Raw genomic sequence first — 14,634 nt, 5'->3', positions numbered from 1 at the left:
TATCTTATTTGCCATGTTGATTGGGGTCCCTGAGAACTTTACTTTAGCAGCATCTATTCTAGGCCAAAGATCCTCTAGATTCTAGCTAGATTCAAACTCAGCTTTCAATATGGCATTGTCTAAGTGCTCTCTCTCAGATCAAGTTAGGTCCCTTAGGAAAGAAAGACCCTTGATTTCATTTAGGTGAAGGGATAGGTTCTTTTACAAAAAGTTGCTGGGCTGCAGTAAAGTCAGGCTAGAACTAAGATTCCTGCGCAAAAGATTTTTCCCTTCATCCCAACCCTCCCCACTTGACCAGTTTGTCTTCATCCAATGAGGAACCACACTGATATTTTGAGAATTGCTGAGATGTTTGGGGCAATCCGCATTCCATTCTCAGGGTGCGTGGCTTCGAGGACTGGCACGAACTGGATCAGTGCTTTCCAGGTCTTCCGTCCAGCTGTCATCCCACCCACCCCATTTCCCATCACATCCCCATACAAGTTTATTGCCCATTTGTCCCCCTCCCCGCTAACCTTTGATGGCAGGATGCCAGCAAGGCACCTAGCCGAAGATGGCAGAACTGACAACAACCACTTATGGGGAGCATAGTAATGAAGAAAGGAAGCGGTTAGCTTCTGGAAAAAAAAACTGGCTAACAGTGAAAAGAATAAATATGCACATTGACCAAAAGGTTCCAAAAGAAATCATTGGAAATTCAAAGGAAAGGAACTCAATCCCCATACCCCAAAATACCTGGACCACTAGGTTTTTCCTCCCTTTGCAAAATTTCTCCAGCATCTTCAAGAAAAGATGAGTTGTCTCCACCAGATCTCTCAGAAATGACCTGGGTTGCTTTTTCTCATCAAACTTACGGAAAAGAGTGAGGAACAACTCCCGATATTCCATCATGTAGAAAATGTTATCTAAAGGAAGAAAGCGTTTGTCATTAGTCTGTCATTCATCCAAGCAAATCCAACAATTTCCTAAATAATGGAGAGGGGAAGTCATAATAAAGTGGGTAAAGATTCCACCACCCACCACCCCAAAATGTAGTTTAATTTTGGGAGCTGAAAGGCCACTGTTGCTTTTCTCTTCATTCTCTACTTTTAAATGTATCTGCTAAGCAAATTATTACCTCTGATAAGAAAAGCATGGAGGCTCCTAGAGGTACATTGACTACAACTTCAATTTATAGTATCTTCAGGGAATGGCTAGAAAACTTAAAAGGTCTGGACTTATCTATGAGCAAATGTAATTTTGAGCTTTTCCCTGAGAATTGGTACAGATTAAAATTGGTTTCTACTTCCAGCAGAAAACTTAGAATGTTATCCCAGGAAATAACTTGATATCTGATGGGGGGGAAAAATCTTTACTCTTAAGGACGTGGCTGCTGTTGCGCACAGCTTCTTCCTGGGAATGGTCCATTTCATGCATAGTCATCAGCAGTTCTTGGTAAGCCTTGAGAGCCAGATGCATCCTGAGAGACAAGGAAAAGAAGTTGAGTAGGAATTCCTCTGACTTTGCATAGGAAGGTGAGATAAATGGCATTATTTAAAACTGCCCAGGCCGGAAAAAGAAAGATCAAGAATTCCACGGAATACTCCATAGTGAGAATGTCCTCTCACCTTTTAGACCAGGAGGTGATATCCTTCTTATCTACGATGCTCATTTCATAGTAGTTGGTCAGACTCCGTTCAATGAAATGGAAGGTCCGAACACCAACCGTCTCAGAAACCAGCTGAGGCTGGAAAGTAGAGGCCCGGTTGAAGGCCATGAAAAAGGCCATAGCCCATAAGTAGTATGTCTCATCATGCTGTTGGGCCTTTTCCCTGAGCAAGTGATCCTGGGGGAAGAAAGAGAATGTCTAAGGCCACCTATCATGTCACACGTAGCCTCTGTTGTTTTGGCTCCCTATTAGATGCATTCAGTTCTAGAATACAAGCGGATCTGATAGGCTAAGACAATTAAAAACCCTAAAATGCAAACAATGGAGATTAAACAGGCATAAAGTAACATTTCAGCACTTAGAACAGTGACAGGACAGCAGTCTGGAGCCTGGTGCTTAGAATGCAGTATGGGAGGCTAACTTTGCCCATAGCCAGGAGTTCGATTCTCACCAGCTCAAGGTTGACTCAGCCTTCCATCCTTCTGAGGTCAGTAAAATGGGGAGCCACACTGTTGGGGGCTGGCTCTGTAAACCACTTAGAGAGGGCTGTAAAACACTATGAAGCAGTGCGTATGTCTAAGTACTATTGCTACAAATGAATTTCAGCCAATTTAATCACATATTCCCACAACAGTTGTTAAAGGAATGGCAGAATTGGGGGGAAATATTTGGCGCCCTTCTATGAGAGAGAATTTTTCATAGGGGAGAAATTTACAATTGGGCAAGAAATTCCATTTTTTTTTTACTCCCCAAACCTATCTCCAAGGATGGCAGAACATGTAACACAGCCTTAGATGTTGAATACAATACAAATGGAAGGGATCCATCAAATATACGGGTTATCCCAATTATTCTGATTGCTGCAGAGTCCTATAAACAAGGGTCAAACATGGCTAAGATATCTCCCTCTTCGTTTTTATGGTACCCTGCAATCGGCCAACTCCACACCTGAAACTCCTTCTCACCTTGACCAGGTACATGAGGCGATTGTAGCAGTTCTCCAAGAACTCCACACAGAACTCCTGGAGGAAGCGCCGTACATTTAGAGCAGAACGGCGAGGAGGTCCTTCACCATCACTGGCAAGCTGCTGCCTTTTTGGCACCCGGCGGACCTCCTTGCCTAGATCATGGCTGTAGTTCTTCACCTGTCCAGGAATGGGGCAGAATATGAGTCAGGGGGAAGGAAGGGGGAATGTAGATTCAACGCCTTCCATCTTAGTTCCAATAGTACCAAGATGGAAATTTCTATGGAGATTCTCATTCATCCAGGTCATGGTTGTCCCAAAGGTGCTTTTTCAAGAGGAGAATAAGCCCATCGGGACAAGATTCAGCAGGCCATCTTCATTTAAAAGACAACAGCCATTCTTTTGAAGACAGCAAAGCGCACATTTTGGACAGAGAGGACCACTGGCTTGGAAGAGGGGTCAAAGAGGCCATCTATGTCAAAACTGAACAGCCCCCTCTCAACAGAGGGAGAAGGATAGGATATCCTCTATCTCCAGTCTACAACACAGTCCTTTCAACAGTTCCAAGAGGGCTTTACACCCATTTGCACTCAGGTAACCCTGACACGGCACAGACAAACCTCCAGGTGGCCTTAACAACTCTCTAAAAGATTTCAAATGACCAGCTTTCTGCAAGGAGTATAAATCCTTCCATTCTTCACTATCCAATTAGAGCTGAAAAAGCTTCTTGGATGCGAAGTAAAACATCTTTAAAAAAACAAACCAGAAAGTCCAGTTGCCTCTTGAAAAAGCATCTTTGGGACTACAGATGGAAAGCTTACCACAGCTGTATTGTTTTCTGCAGAAAATTTTCCATTTCTTAATAAAGTGCAGATATAATATTAGACAAAGCTTGGCAATTACACTGTTTTTCAAGTGATCGTCTTCAGTGAATATGTGATGTATATAAATGTTATTAATCAGAATATTTTTTTTAACACGCATTACACAGTTTCTGTAAAAATTAGCTTAATTTTAGACGGTCTAACCCAGCCACCCCCAACCTTTTGGGCACCAAGGACCAGTTCCATGGAGGGAGTTTTTTTCCATGGGAAAACTGGAGGTGGGGGGGGATGTTTTGTGTGCTGCCTGGATCCCATGTATGTGCAGAAGGGGCTTCGCTCATTTGTGCTGCCCTGTTCTTGGTGGTCCACGGTCCTGGGGTTGAGAGCCCCTGGTCTAATCTAAACGTATATGGTCTGCTTGGGCCTGGAAAATATGGTTGATGATGGTGCAATTACTTCTTCACAACTGTGGATTGATCTAGATTATAATCTGATAGTCTTATGAGCTAGTGAAGAGAAGCTCTGAAACTTGACCTCAACCAACTGAATATGCTAAGAAAACTGGAAGCAACTTATGAAAAAGGAATGAGTTGCTCAGGGGCCTGTGCTGGTGGATGAAGTCCAACACTAGCCAAGAATTTCTGAAGGCATAAACGATAGCACAGGGGACAAGGAAACCCAATAGCTGCAGTCATCTTTTATATTAACACTTTCAGTAAGAGTTACTGTGACAAAGCTTTAGACAGGAGGATTTGAAGACAAATAAAAAAAGCTATATGATCCACATGCTATAGCATCTCATACTTTCCTTTCTCCGTTTCCTATAAGTGCAGAAAGTAGTGTCATTCCTTCGAAGAAGCACCCTCAACACTATAAAGAGGTGCAGATGCTGCATCATGAAAAAAAAAAAATCCACCCTCTCCAGCTTTGCACATAGTAGCTTGAAGTGACTTACATTGTGTAGCCCCTTGTGCATCACCACATCTCTGTCCCCAATAGCTTTCAAGCCCTGAATAACGTAACAGCCACCAAAGCGAGAATGTCTAAGGGAAAAGAAAACAGGTAAAAGTGTCACTTTCCTAACTAAGATGCAACATCATTCAACAAGGAGTTTTAAGCCGATTCATTCAGTTCAAATCCAAGGCCTAGTTTTGTACTGTATATTTTAAGAATTCAGAAAATCTATTAGAACAGACTCTTTTACCAAAATACCACTTTTTGAACAAGAGGAGGCAGAAGCTGACTTTAGAGAAAGCCAGACTATTGTTGGCTAACCTACCCAGAGTTGTCTACTGTGATAGCAGCTGTTTTGCTCTTATGCAGGCAATAACTACATTCAATTCCCTCTGTCCATTCCTGTCTCTTAATCATTGTCCAGTGAAGCATGCATGATGAGAACCAACTGCAAGAGTGCTGGACTTCATTCTTGCAAGATTCCTTTTCTCCTGCACACATCCAACCCCATTCGATCACTGGTATTGAAAGACTTATTCAATATTGAAAGACTTGAATTCAAGTGTTCTGGCAGAATTAATGAGGTGATAACGACATACTTAACAAGCTAGTAATGACTGGTCTACAGGCTCTTGCCCTCAACATAAAGCTGTGGAATTTACAAATTTGTAACTAAACCTTCCTTGAATAGTATGGAAAGCTGAAAACAGTTCAGATTCTTTTCCTCTTTCCCTCTTCTTCCATTTCTCGATTACCACATTTAAAATGATAAACCAGTGGTTCTCAACCTGTGGTCCACGGACCCTGTGGGCAGGGTGGGATGCTACCGGTTCTGCCCGGCTCTATACAGCCAGTAGCTCTGAAGAGCAGCAGACACCAAACCGGTTCTGTGTTTGCTGCTGTTTGGCCCGCCCGCCCGCCCAGGCTCTTCACCTGTCCTTTATTTCCTGCTTTTTCAACCTCAGCAGCTTTGCGCAGCACAACTGAGGCTGGAAAAGCAGGAAAAAAGTGGCTATTCAAACACTGTGCTTTTCAGCTGTCCGAGCGGCACAGCTTAAGGTTTTTTACACGTGCGTGCGGCAAAACGTAGTCACGGAACTGGTAGTAACACCAGTTGAATCCCACCCCTGCCCTTTGGGGGCCACGATGTCATCACAGGGGGGTTGCGAACGCTTGAAGAAATGTTATGATTTAAATGTTTATGAGTTAAGTCTTGGTGATCCATGGCTATGCTATGGCCCCAAAAGGTCTGCGGTGAAGAACAGCTTGAGAACCATTGTGATAAACAATCTCTCTTCAGCAAATGGGAAGATGGATTATTGTACAAGATTAGAAACTTGGCTCCTGTGGGAAATCTATTCTGTTGAATATATTCTTCAGAAGAAGCAGTCCCAAGTTCTACCTCGATTTCACATGAGCAAGTGTGTTAATTTATGAATCATAACATCAACCATTTGTGAAGACTGATACCTATCTACTTATCTTAAATCAAAGATAACTCCCCAATAATAAATACATATTTTTTTTCAAATACAATTGATTCTCCTGAAATCTTAATGCATACACTATTTGGATCTGAAATGAATGAGTCAATTTAGAATTCCTTTGTTGAATAAAAAATAATTTTGAATCTTATTTGGAAAAGTCATCAAAAATAGATTGTAAAAATAAATTGCAAAGAAAAAAAACGTAAAAAAAAAATAGCGACAGCAGTTCTTCTAGATTAAATTTATGAACCATGACATTCTGACTCTGGCCAAAGCCAGAAGACTAAAAAGTTACACAGGCTAACGAGCCATATTTTCTAATGGAAAGTATAATTCACGTTCCCTTAAACTGCATTGAAACATTTAAAGACTTTCTAAATTGTGCAAGGGGATTTTAATCAAATCAATACATATTTTCATCTTTAATAATAATGGCCATTTATTTGGTTTAAGGACTTATTAGAAAGTGGAAAAATTGCACTTTCAATAACTAATACTAGTGCTGCTTTCTATGCAATTTTCTCAGTTTTCTCAAAGTTTGCAATATTTTCTTTGACGTTGTTTCATTTTCAGTGTCACCGCTGTAATTAAAAAGATGTGTTGTTGTTTGCAGAGCTTGAGCAGGAGGTTTATACACCATAAAACAAAGGGCCTCAGAATCAAAATCAAGTAAAGGGAGAAAGGTGCCAAATCTGGCATCTTTCCCTCTTTAAGAGCTTCTCCTTTTTTGGGGTGGGGAGGGGGTTGTAGTAACAAACGTTACAACATTTCTAAGACTCTTGTTGCCTCCTTAGCTCAAATACCTATTTCTTTCAATATTTCTTTCACTCAAGGATAAACTGGTAGGTTTGTTATTGTGTATTTTATTTGTTCTGTTATTTTACTTCTGTTTACCCTCCTTTCATTTGTCTTCCTTTTTATTATTGTAAGCTGTCTAGAGTAGCCCCACGGTGAGATAGGTGGCAAATAAATTTAACAAACAAATAGATACAAGGAGACTGCCCCAAATAGGTCTGAAGCATCCCTGCCTGCTTAGGATCTGAATATTATAGGAGGAAACCACAACTGGGATTGTAGTATAATTATCTTTGGAAGAAAGATGTGGGTTTTTTTTTTTGGGGAAGGTTGTCCAGCCTAGAGGTAGCATTTACAAGGAAGGGAAATGGCTTTCTTTGTTAAAGGTTACTGGCTCAATTCTTGACTTTTAAAGGATGGTACAACAAGGTACGGGAAGGATCCTGTTTTTCCCCCCGAAACCATCCCCAGTGACTTTGGCTGGGAAAGGCAAGTGGGAGACCTCCAACCTCACTTCCTCACCTGCTACTTCGCTGGAACACGCGATTCTTCTTCTCAGCCTGTTCCTTCTGCCTCAAGACTTCCAGTTCTGCCACATCCACGCTCTGTTCCTTGGCTGAACGGGTCTGCCCTGTGGCTGCCAGCAGCTCTGGATTCTATTGGGAACAATTTTCTTCCAGCAAAGCAAGCTGTGCTTGTTCCGCCCCCCCCACACCCCTTCCCTTAAATCCATGCACCTCCAGCAGAAAGCAAGCCAACAGAGGTTGGGCAGGATAAAGGAGCTTTTATCTCCTCACCACAGTAGAGTTTTAAACGTTAAGACAATGTTTAATTAACATTAAATGAAATGTTGATTTAAAAATGTTAATGACAACAGCTGTTCTAAGTTAACGAACCACCATGTTCTGACTCTGACAGAGGCCAGCCAGAACCCCAGAGGATGAAAATGTAACATGGGCTAAAGAGCCATCTTTTCTAATAAAAAGTACAACTATCGATCTTGTTGACAGTCCAACCATCTCTCAAGCTCCTTTTCCCTCTTCCACTTTCTGAAGCTATAAAGGTAAAAGGGTAAAGGTGTCTCTGTGGGTTTTACCCTGCTGGTCATGTCCGACTAGAGGGGCAATATTCACCTCCATTTCTTAAGCCAAAGAGCCAGTGTTGTCCGAAAATATTTCTGTGATCATATATGGCTGACGTGACATCACCGTAGCACAGACTTTGCGGTGAAACACGGAAGGCTGTTAACCTTCCTGGATGTTGATATGCGGAACCTATTCCATCTACTTGCATTTGCATGCTTTCAAATTGCTAGGTTGGCAGGAGCTGAGACAAGTGACGGGGGCTCACTCCATCTCGCAGCATTCAAATTGCAGAGCTGTAGATCTTTAACGGCAGGGGTCCCCAACCCCCGGGACATAGCCCATTGTCAGGCCATGGCCTATTTGAAACTAGGCCACACAAGTGGCCGGCCAGCCGGCAACGCAAACGTACGGCACAGCTCAATTTGCACAAGCAGCAGGCCAGCATGCACATGTACACACGCAGTCCGACTTCTGCAAGTGGAGGTCTGGTGTGTGTGCATACAAATGCGCCACTCAGCTTGTGCAAGTTGAGCTGCGTATGCCTGCGCGCCAGCCCACCACTCACACAAATCGAGTTACATGGGCAGATGCACGCCAGGCAGCTGCTAACGCAGCCTGGTTCTCCTCCCCACTCCATAGCCAAGTCAAGCCGCAAAGGTTGGGTATCACTAGTCTAAGACTCAATATCTTAGGCACTGGGCCACTGCATCCCCTTTTGAAGCTAAAAAATAAAATAAAAATAAAATTCCTGGAAATCTCTTTGGAGTTCTAACCTAGAAACACTGTTGCATCCTTTGCTTTTTTCCTACCACCTGCAGATGTTTCCCACTCTATCCCAGCCACCATTTCTGGTTCAAACAGACTCGCTTGCTTACCTGGTCACGGAACATAAGAGAGATTATCTCCAGCACGTGCAGACTCCACTGCTGTTCACTTGGGGAGCTGGCCAAAAATTTGAGCAAATCATCCATGCCGCTGATGTGCATAGCCCAGAGCACTCGGTCATGGATGTTGGCATCATCGTCAATGTTCTATGGGAGGGATCAGATGGGATTAACCATTAGAATACAGGTAGTCCTCGAGTGACGACCACAACTGAGCCCTAAACTTATATTGCAAAGTGAAACACTTGTTAAGTGAGTTTCGCCCCATTTTACGACTTTCCTTGCCGCAGTTGCTAAGTGAATCATCGCACACATTTAGTATGACACGGTTGCTAAGTGGCTTTCCCATTGATCTTGCTTGTTAGAAGGTTGCAAAAGGTGAATACGTGACCCTCAGGGCACTGCAATTTATTAAGCTTTAAGGCATTCCCACCCCTAAAAGAAACAGTCGTTCAACAATACTGCAAGGAGTTGTTGAGATGATGCAGATGAACACACTGAATAGGAAACTCCCGATTTATCTGAATATCCGTCAACATCACTGTCAGTCCTGCCCTTGCTAGTCCATATTGTCCAATTACATTTGAATACATTGTTTTGGGCACTGCCCCTTCAACAGTGGGCTGATGGGTGAACTATTCCATTCCCAGGCTTTTGGTGTCTCTGGAAGATATGATGAGCAGTTATGATGAGCATGGTGTCTCTGGAAGATATGATGAGCAGTTAGCCTCCCCCGCCCTCCTTCCCCCTATAATTCATGGCAGACTGGCAGCTAGCGAAGGTGAAGCTCAAGACGACGATGCCAATCCTAACAGTCACCTACAACAGCACCAACTAATATAACTCAATGAGGGAGGGATTTGGGAAGCCCAGGTTCCTCTGATCTGCAGATATATGCTTGTATTTTCACTCAAAGACATCATGCCAGCCTTTCACTCCAATACCTTCTCTTCATCAGGATCAGCTGGCACATGCAGCACATTGCGCACCAGAAGCAAGATGCGCTCAATTAACAGGTTATCTTCTTCCTGGCGCTGCTCCCAGTCCTAGAATGAGGAAGAAGAGATCATAGGAAACACACATATTGGGAGCACACGAAAGAGGTCAACTCAAGGGGGTGGCTGTTGTCTTCACTGCTCCCACCCCAGTCTTGCTTGCCAAAATCTTTTGTCTCCTTTCACACTCTTTTCTTGCCCTTAAACCACCTCCCTTTTGACCCAGGAAATGGCTCAAAGTGCAACTCACCAGCTGCAACAGTTCATACAGCTTCTCACTTAACAGTCCAAAGACCTTATCACTGGCAAATGCCTAAAAAGAATGGAGAAAGAAAAACCATGTACTGTATTAGGTTCCTGTGAAGACAGAGCAACACCCTCTCCCTCAAAGCAAGTTACAAAAACTTGGTATGGAAACTACAATCTGCTTCTCCCCTTTATTATTTGCCTTTAAGTTTATTTCTAAAAAAAATTCGTCCCTTTGGGTGTTCTTCGAATTAGCTGAAATCCCAGAAGCTACAATTCTTCTTTCCTTCAAAGACCTTCAGTTTAAGCACAGCAAAACTTACTGTAAAAAGCTTCAAGTTGTAATTACAAAGAGCACCTCAGCTCGGAAAAGCAGGGTCTTATTTCCTCATAATCCTGTAATCCCAGACACAATGGAACAATGACTAGAGAAGACGTCCCACTCACTTCTTTATAACCCTGCAGGTAAGAAACAATCTGTAGGAAGTGATGGCGGAGGTTAATGTCCTGGGGAATTTTTCCAAAGCAGAGGATAGCTGGTTGAGTTAAATTCACCATTAACCTAGGAAAATAAGACACAGAGACTTTGTCAATGATAATAAGATAAAGCCAATTTAATTGTGTTGTCATTAAACCACTTCAGTATTAAAACACATCACAAACATCTTAAAGCTATACTAATTTCCCACTGACAAATTTAAGCAATGAATACATCTCTACGTTGATATATTACGTAGTCCTTAGATAATTCATTGGGATGGCTTCCTCAGTATTTCATTTTTTGTAAGTATTTTTCAGTAGTGAATTCCTAATTGCCACCTATATTACACACAGTTCCAGTTCAGGATTTGATTCAGTTTTAAATTTAAGTGGATAATGGCTTAATCCAGACTGGGATCATGGGATTTTAAAATAATCTGGAGATTCTTTCTTTAAACCCATACTAGATTTGCATGGTAAAGGGTTTGTTTTTTTTTAAATAGGCTAGTCTTCTTATTTTTCATTCTAATGTCCAATCTAGATTGCCTTCATCTCTGGGGATAATAAAAATTGGTATGGCAGCTGCATTGTACACATTTTAAAATTTGGTTTTTTAAAGAATATTAGTTCTTCCTCCAAACACAATTAAAGTAGTTTCTGTTAGGAATATGAGTCACCTAACAGCTATTTGGGTTAGAAATATATAAACCAGGATAAACATTTTAAAACTGTAACTTTAAGAAAATGCAAAACTGTAATTAGGTGTGGTTTCTCAAACGGCCATAAGATGGAGCCAGAAACCTGGTTTGTCTTAGTCTGAGTCTCAGAAGAGAGTGTGAGTGTATCTCTGTTTCCTTCTGTTGGAAAGTATTGCCGTTGCTCCATTTCTTCTAATTGACTGATATTACTGGATTTAATGTAAGTCTGATACTGAACTGTCTTTGACACTGGAATTTGATAATTGGAATATCCCTGGATGAAAACTGACTGATTACTTGTGAATGACTTTTGGATTGCTTATTTTGTACTTTGCTTAAACCTTTCTGGAAGTAAAAACCTACATTTACTGTACAGTGTATCTGTGTGCTCTGTGTGTATTATTCAAACACTCCTCTCAAATACGTCTCCCTGTATGCGCTCATTCTCCTAACGGGGAATTACCTCAACAGTTTCCCTCTGTGCCATATCCTGGCCTGGATTTAGATTAAATTAATGTATAATTAGTTTTAATCAGAAACAAGAGGAGATGAGATGCCACCATATCCTGCTGAAAAAAGGATATGTTTAGCTTTGTTGATTCTGTGAGAGCTAAAATAAGAACAAACTAATTTTATTCAGGGCAACTTTTCCTTTTTTTTTTTAAATAAGTTTTTTTATTTCAATCTACACATACACAACAATACATTAACTGTGTGGCATCCATATATCATACATTAATATGCTTAATAATCTCTTAATATCCATGTTCATATTAAGTCAAAATCCTTCCTTGCTTATTTTCAACATTTCAATACTCTCTCCAAATGCCAACCACCATATCAATTAGACATACCTAATAATTTCATTATTCAATTTCCTCCTCTATTTTTTTTAAATAAAAGAAAATCTCATTTGGCAAGCAGTATGGTTCCAGGTTTCAATACGATACAAACATGACCATATTTACCTATTCATTTTGTTTGGTCAATTTCATATCACATTAACCTTATTAGTATTAAGTATTAAACTTATCCAATTCCAATTCATATTATAATGTATTCCATTCCATTAGAGTATTCTCATATCTTATGCCATTCCTACCTGATGACAGCATCGAACAGCTCTTTATCTTGGGGGTACTGGATGATAATAGGGATCAGGTCATTTTGCAGAATCTGAGCAGCTCCCAGCTGTTGCCGAATATCCCGAGTCTCATCTTCATGGCGCAGATAGCGAATTAAATCTTTCACACTCTCTGGAAGAATTCAAGTCAAGTAGGAGAAATTTTTAATGGGCACAAAGCTAGAGCGCACAGAATTGCTATTCCAGAATACATATTATTTATACTAATATACTAAAGGAGGAGTAGGCAACAAATGCCTATGCTGTTGAACTACAACTCCCATCATACTTCGTCACAGCTGACTAGGACTGATGGGAGTTAGTTACAACATCTGGAAGGTAACATATTGTTCAATTGATAAAGTTGTATGACTAGGGAATTAAACCATTTTGTTGTCTCCTGGAACCATCCAAAGAAGGAGGACAAGCAGATAGCTCCTAACTTTTTCAAAATCAAAACAAAAAGTTAGAAACTTAAATGTTTACAGGACTTAAATGTTTCCTACTTCATTATTTAGTTGACTCCATCTAAACAATCAATAACTGAAACCTAAACAGCCCTTACAGGTAATATATACCTCCCATCCTTGATCTCTCACCTATACAGTCTGGTTCTTTATGGTAGGTGTCCCCTTCTAAGAATCCAAGGGCACTGCAAGTTGCTAGGAGTTCACAATTCATCATGTACAAGTCCATAAATCTCAGACTAAGAAAAAGAATGGAGCCTGCAGAGAAGAGAGAGAGTTTGGCTATGCAGTTGAATATTCATAAAGCAAGGGAATAACTTGATGAAACAATGAGTACTTGCTTAATATCTACCATAGAAGCCTGCAAAAATCCAAAGCAGTTGTAATGTTAGAGTTTTTAACTAAAGTCAAGGTAGTCTAGGATTTTACATTCCAGATATGGCTTTAAAAGAAATGAGGGAGGGCTAAGCAAACTATCTAGCCTTTTAACTGTTTATTCTTAAATTAAAATTATTTTATAAGAATGCTTTAAAATGTCTTGGATAGGGCTACAGTAAGATGGTGTCTGTTCCCCCTGTTCATGGACAGCAGGCATTATTAAAGTTACTACCACATATACATTCTGCAAATAAAAGAAGTGTGAGGTATCTGGAACACAAATGTGATCTTGAAGGAACAAATATTCACTTCTGGTAGAAATCCTAATTTGCAATTAAAACACAATGCTGCTTAAACATAAAACCCCATAAAATAAACCAGCTTCTTTAATGTGTAGACGCATAATCCAGTTTCCAAATTGTTATCGAGGCAAACAGCAATGTGAGATGTATCGTATTATTTTATAAGTCTACACTGATATTCTTACCTGAATTTATCCAAGCACACATGTATGCTTATTTTTGACTCTAGCAATTGACTTCAAAATCAAGGTCCCGCTAAAATTAACCTTTTTAAATGCTAACTACTGTACATGTAGAATAGTACAATACAGCTGAAAATATGTGTGAATTTTTTGGAAATAAGTATACTGTTTTAAGACAAAGACCTACTGGTAGAAACTAAACCAAGTGAGCCTACACACGGGAAAATCAGGACCCATTGGATTGACCCATTGGATTGTTATTATCTTTTTTCCAAAGGATGTTATTAACAGCAAACTTTCCCATTCAAGAGACATAATACAATCAAGCAATAAATTAGCTCCACACAGTTTTGTAGGGCTCTTCAATGCTTTGGGCTTGATTTCAATAATGCCCTTTGAAGTGTGTTACAACTGGAAGGTTAATGCCTGTCTCCAATTTTTGAAAGCAGCCCCCCACCCTACCCCACTGTTCTCCCTGGAGCTATATATACTAGGACCTAGGAACAAATGCAGCTACTTTAAAAAGCTGCAAGGTGTTATTATCTTTGTGCCCCTAAATGCTCAGAATTATATTTTGGAATCCAACCTCAAAGCACTTCATGGCTCTGCAGTTTTAATCATATTAATACAGAGCAAATTAGATAAAAACTTAAAACACTTACTAATTCATTAAATGTGAAACTGGCTATTTGATAAACATGATGAAATTCTTTCTTTGCACTCTACACACGTAGCTCATACTTTCTGTCCCCTTATTTTCCTACAAATTAATTATGTGCCAGATCCAATAAGCCGGTACTAATTCTTTAAGCCCCCTTGCAAGTGACAAATCTCAGAAGGGAGCTACTAGGTTTATATAACACATCAAACTAGAAATGAAAGATTTGCACTGTAACCCTCATTGACATAAACACATCTAGTTGGTCTATGATTCAGTGTATCATGTGAACACAGAAAACTGTAGGTAAAAAGGACTTTAGAACTCAGTCAGTATATTTACTGTTTTTCCCAAAAGAAATTGTCCCTCCTAGTCGGTGGATAGAAAAGTACTTACTTTCTCCTAATAGAGAAAGAAACAAATCTCTCCACTTTCAAAGGATCAAGCACAACAAAACATGAGG

General features: G+C 40.5%; 1 protein-coding gene across 2 annotated transcripts in view; it reads right to left on the bottom strand.

The window, feature by feature from the left end:
• TIMELESS (timeless circadian regulator) overlaps positions 1–14,634 on the bottom strand; it is a 50,666-nt gene that overhangs the window by 25,594 nt on the left and 10,438 nt on the right. For both annotated transcript variants that reach the window (XM_026680018.2, XM_087956274.1), the window contains exons 2-13: positions 12,784–12,909; positions 12,164–12,317; positions 10,331–10,445; positions 9,888–9,950; positions 9,587–9,688; positions 8,634–8,789; positions 7,196–7,329; positions 4,393–4,480; positions 2,614–2,793; positions 1,608–1,825; positions 1,356–1,459; positions 736–905 (exon numbers count right to left, since the gene is read on the bottom strand). In XM_026680018.2, the coding sequence (XP_026535803.2) occupies positions 736–905; positions 1,356–1,459; positions 1,608–1,825; positions 2,614–2,793; positions 4,393–4,480; positions 7,196–7,329; positions 8,634–8,789; positions 9,587–9,688; positions 9,888–9,950; positions 10,331–10,445; positions 12,164–12,317; positions 12,784–12,880 (1,581 nt within the window). In that variant the 5' untranslated portion in view covers positions 12,881–12,909. The remainder of the gene's footprint in view (positions 1–735; positions 906–1,355; positions 1,460–1,607; positions 1,826–2,613; positions 2,794–4,392; positions 4,481–7,195; positions 7,330–8,633; positions 8,790–9,586; positions 9,689–9,887; positions 9,951–10,330; positions 10,446–12,163; positions 12,318–12,783; positions 12,910–14,634) is intronic.

This window comes from Notechis scutatus, chromosome 2 (assembly GCF_049901735.1).
Source record: "Notechis scutatus isolate UNSWTSFEM ecotype Mainland chromosome 2, rNotScu1.2, whole genome shotgun sequence".
Lineage (NCBI taxonomy): Eukaryota > Metazoa > Chordata > Lepidosauria > Squamata > Elapidae > Notechis > Notechis scutatus.
This window is presented reverse-complemented; position numbering and strand designations above follow the sequence as displayed.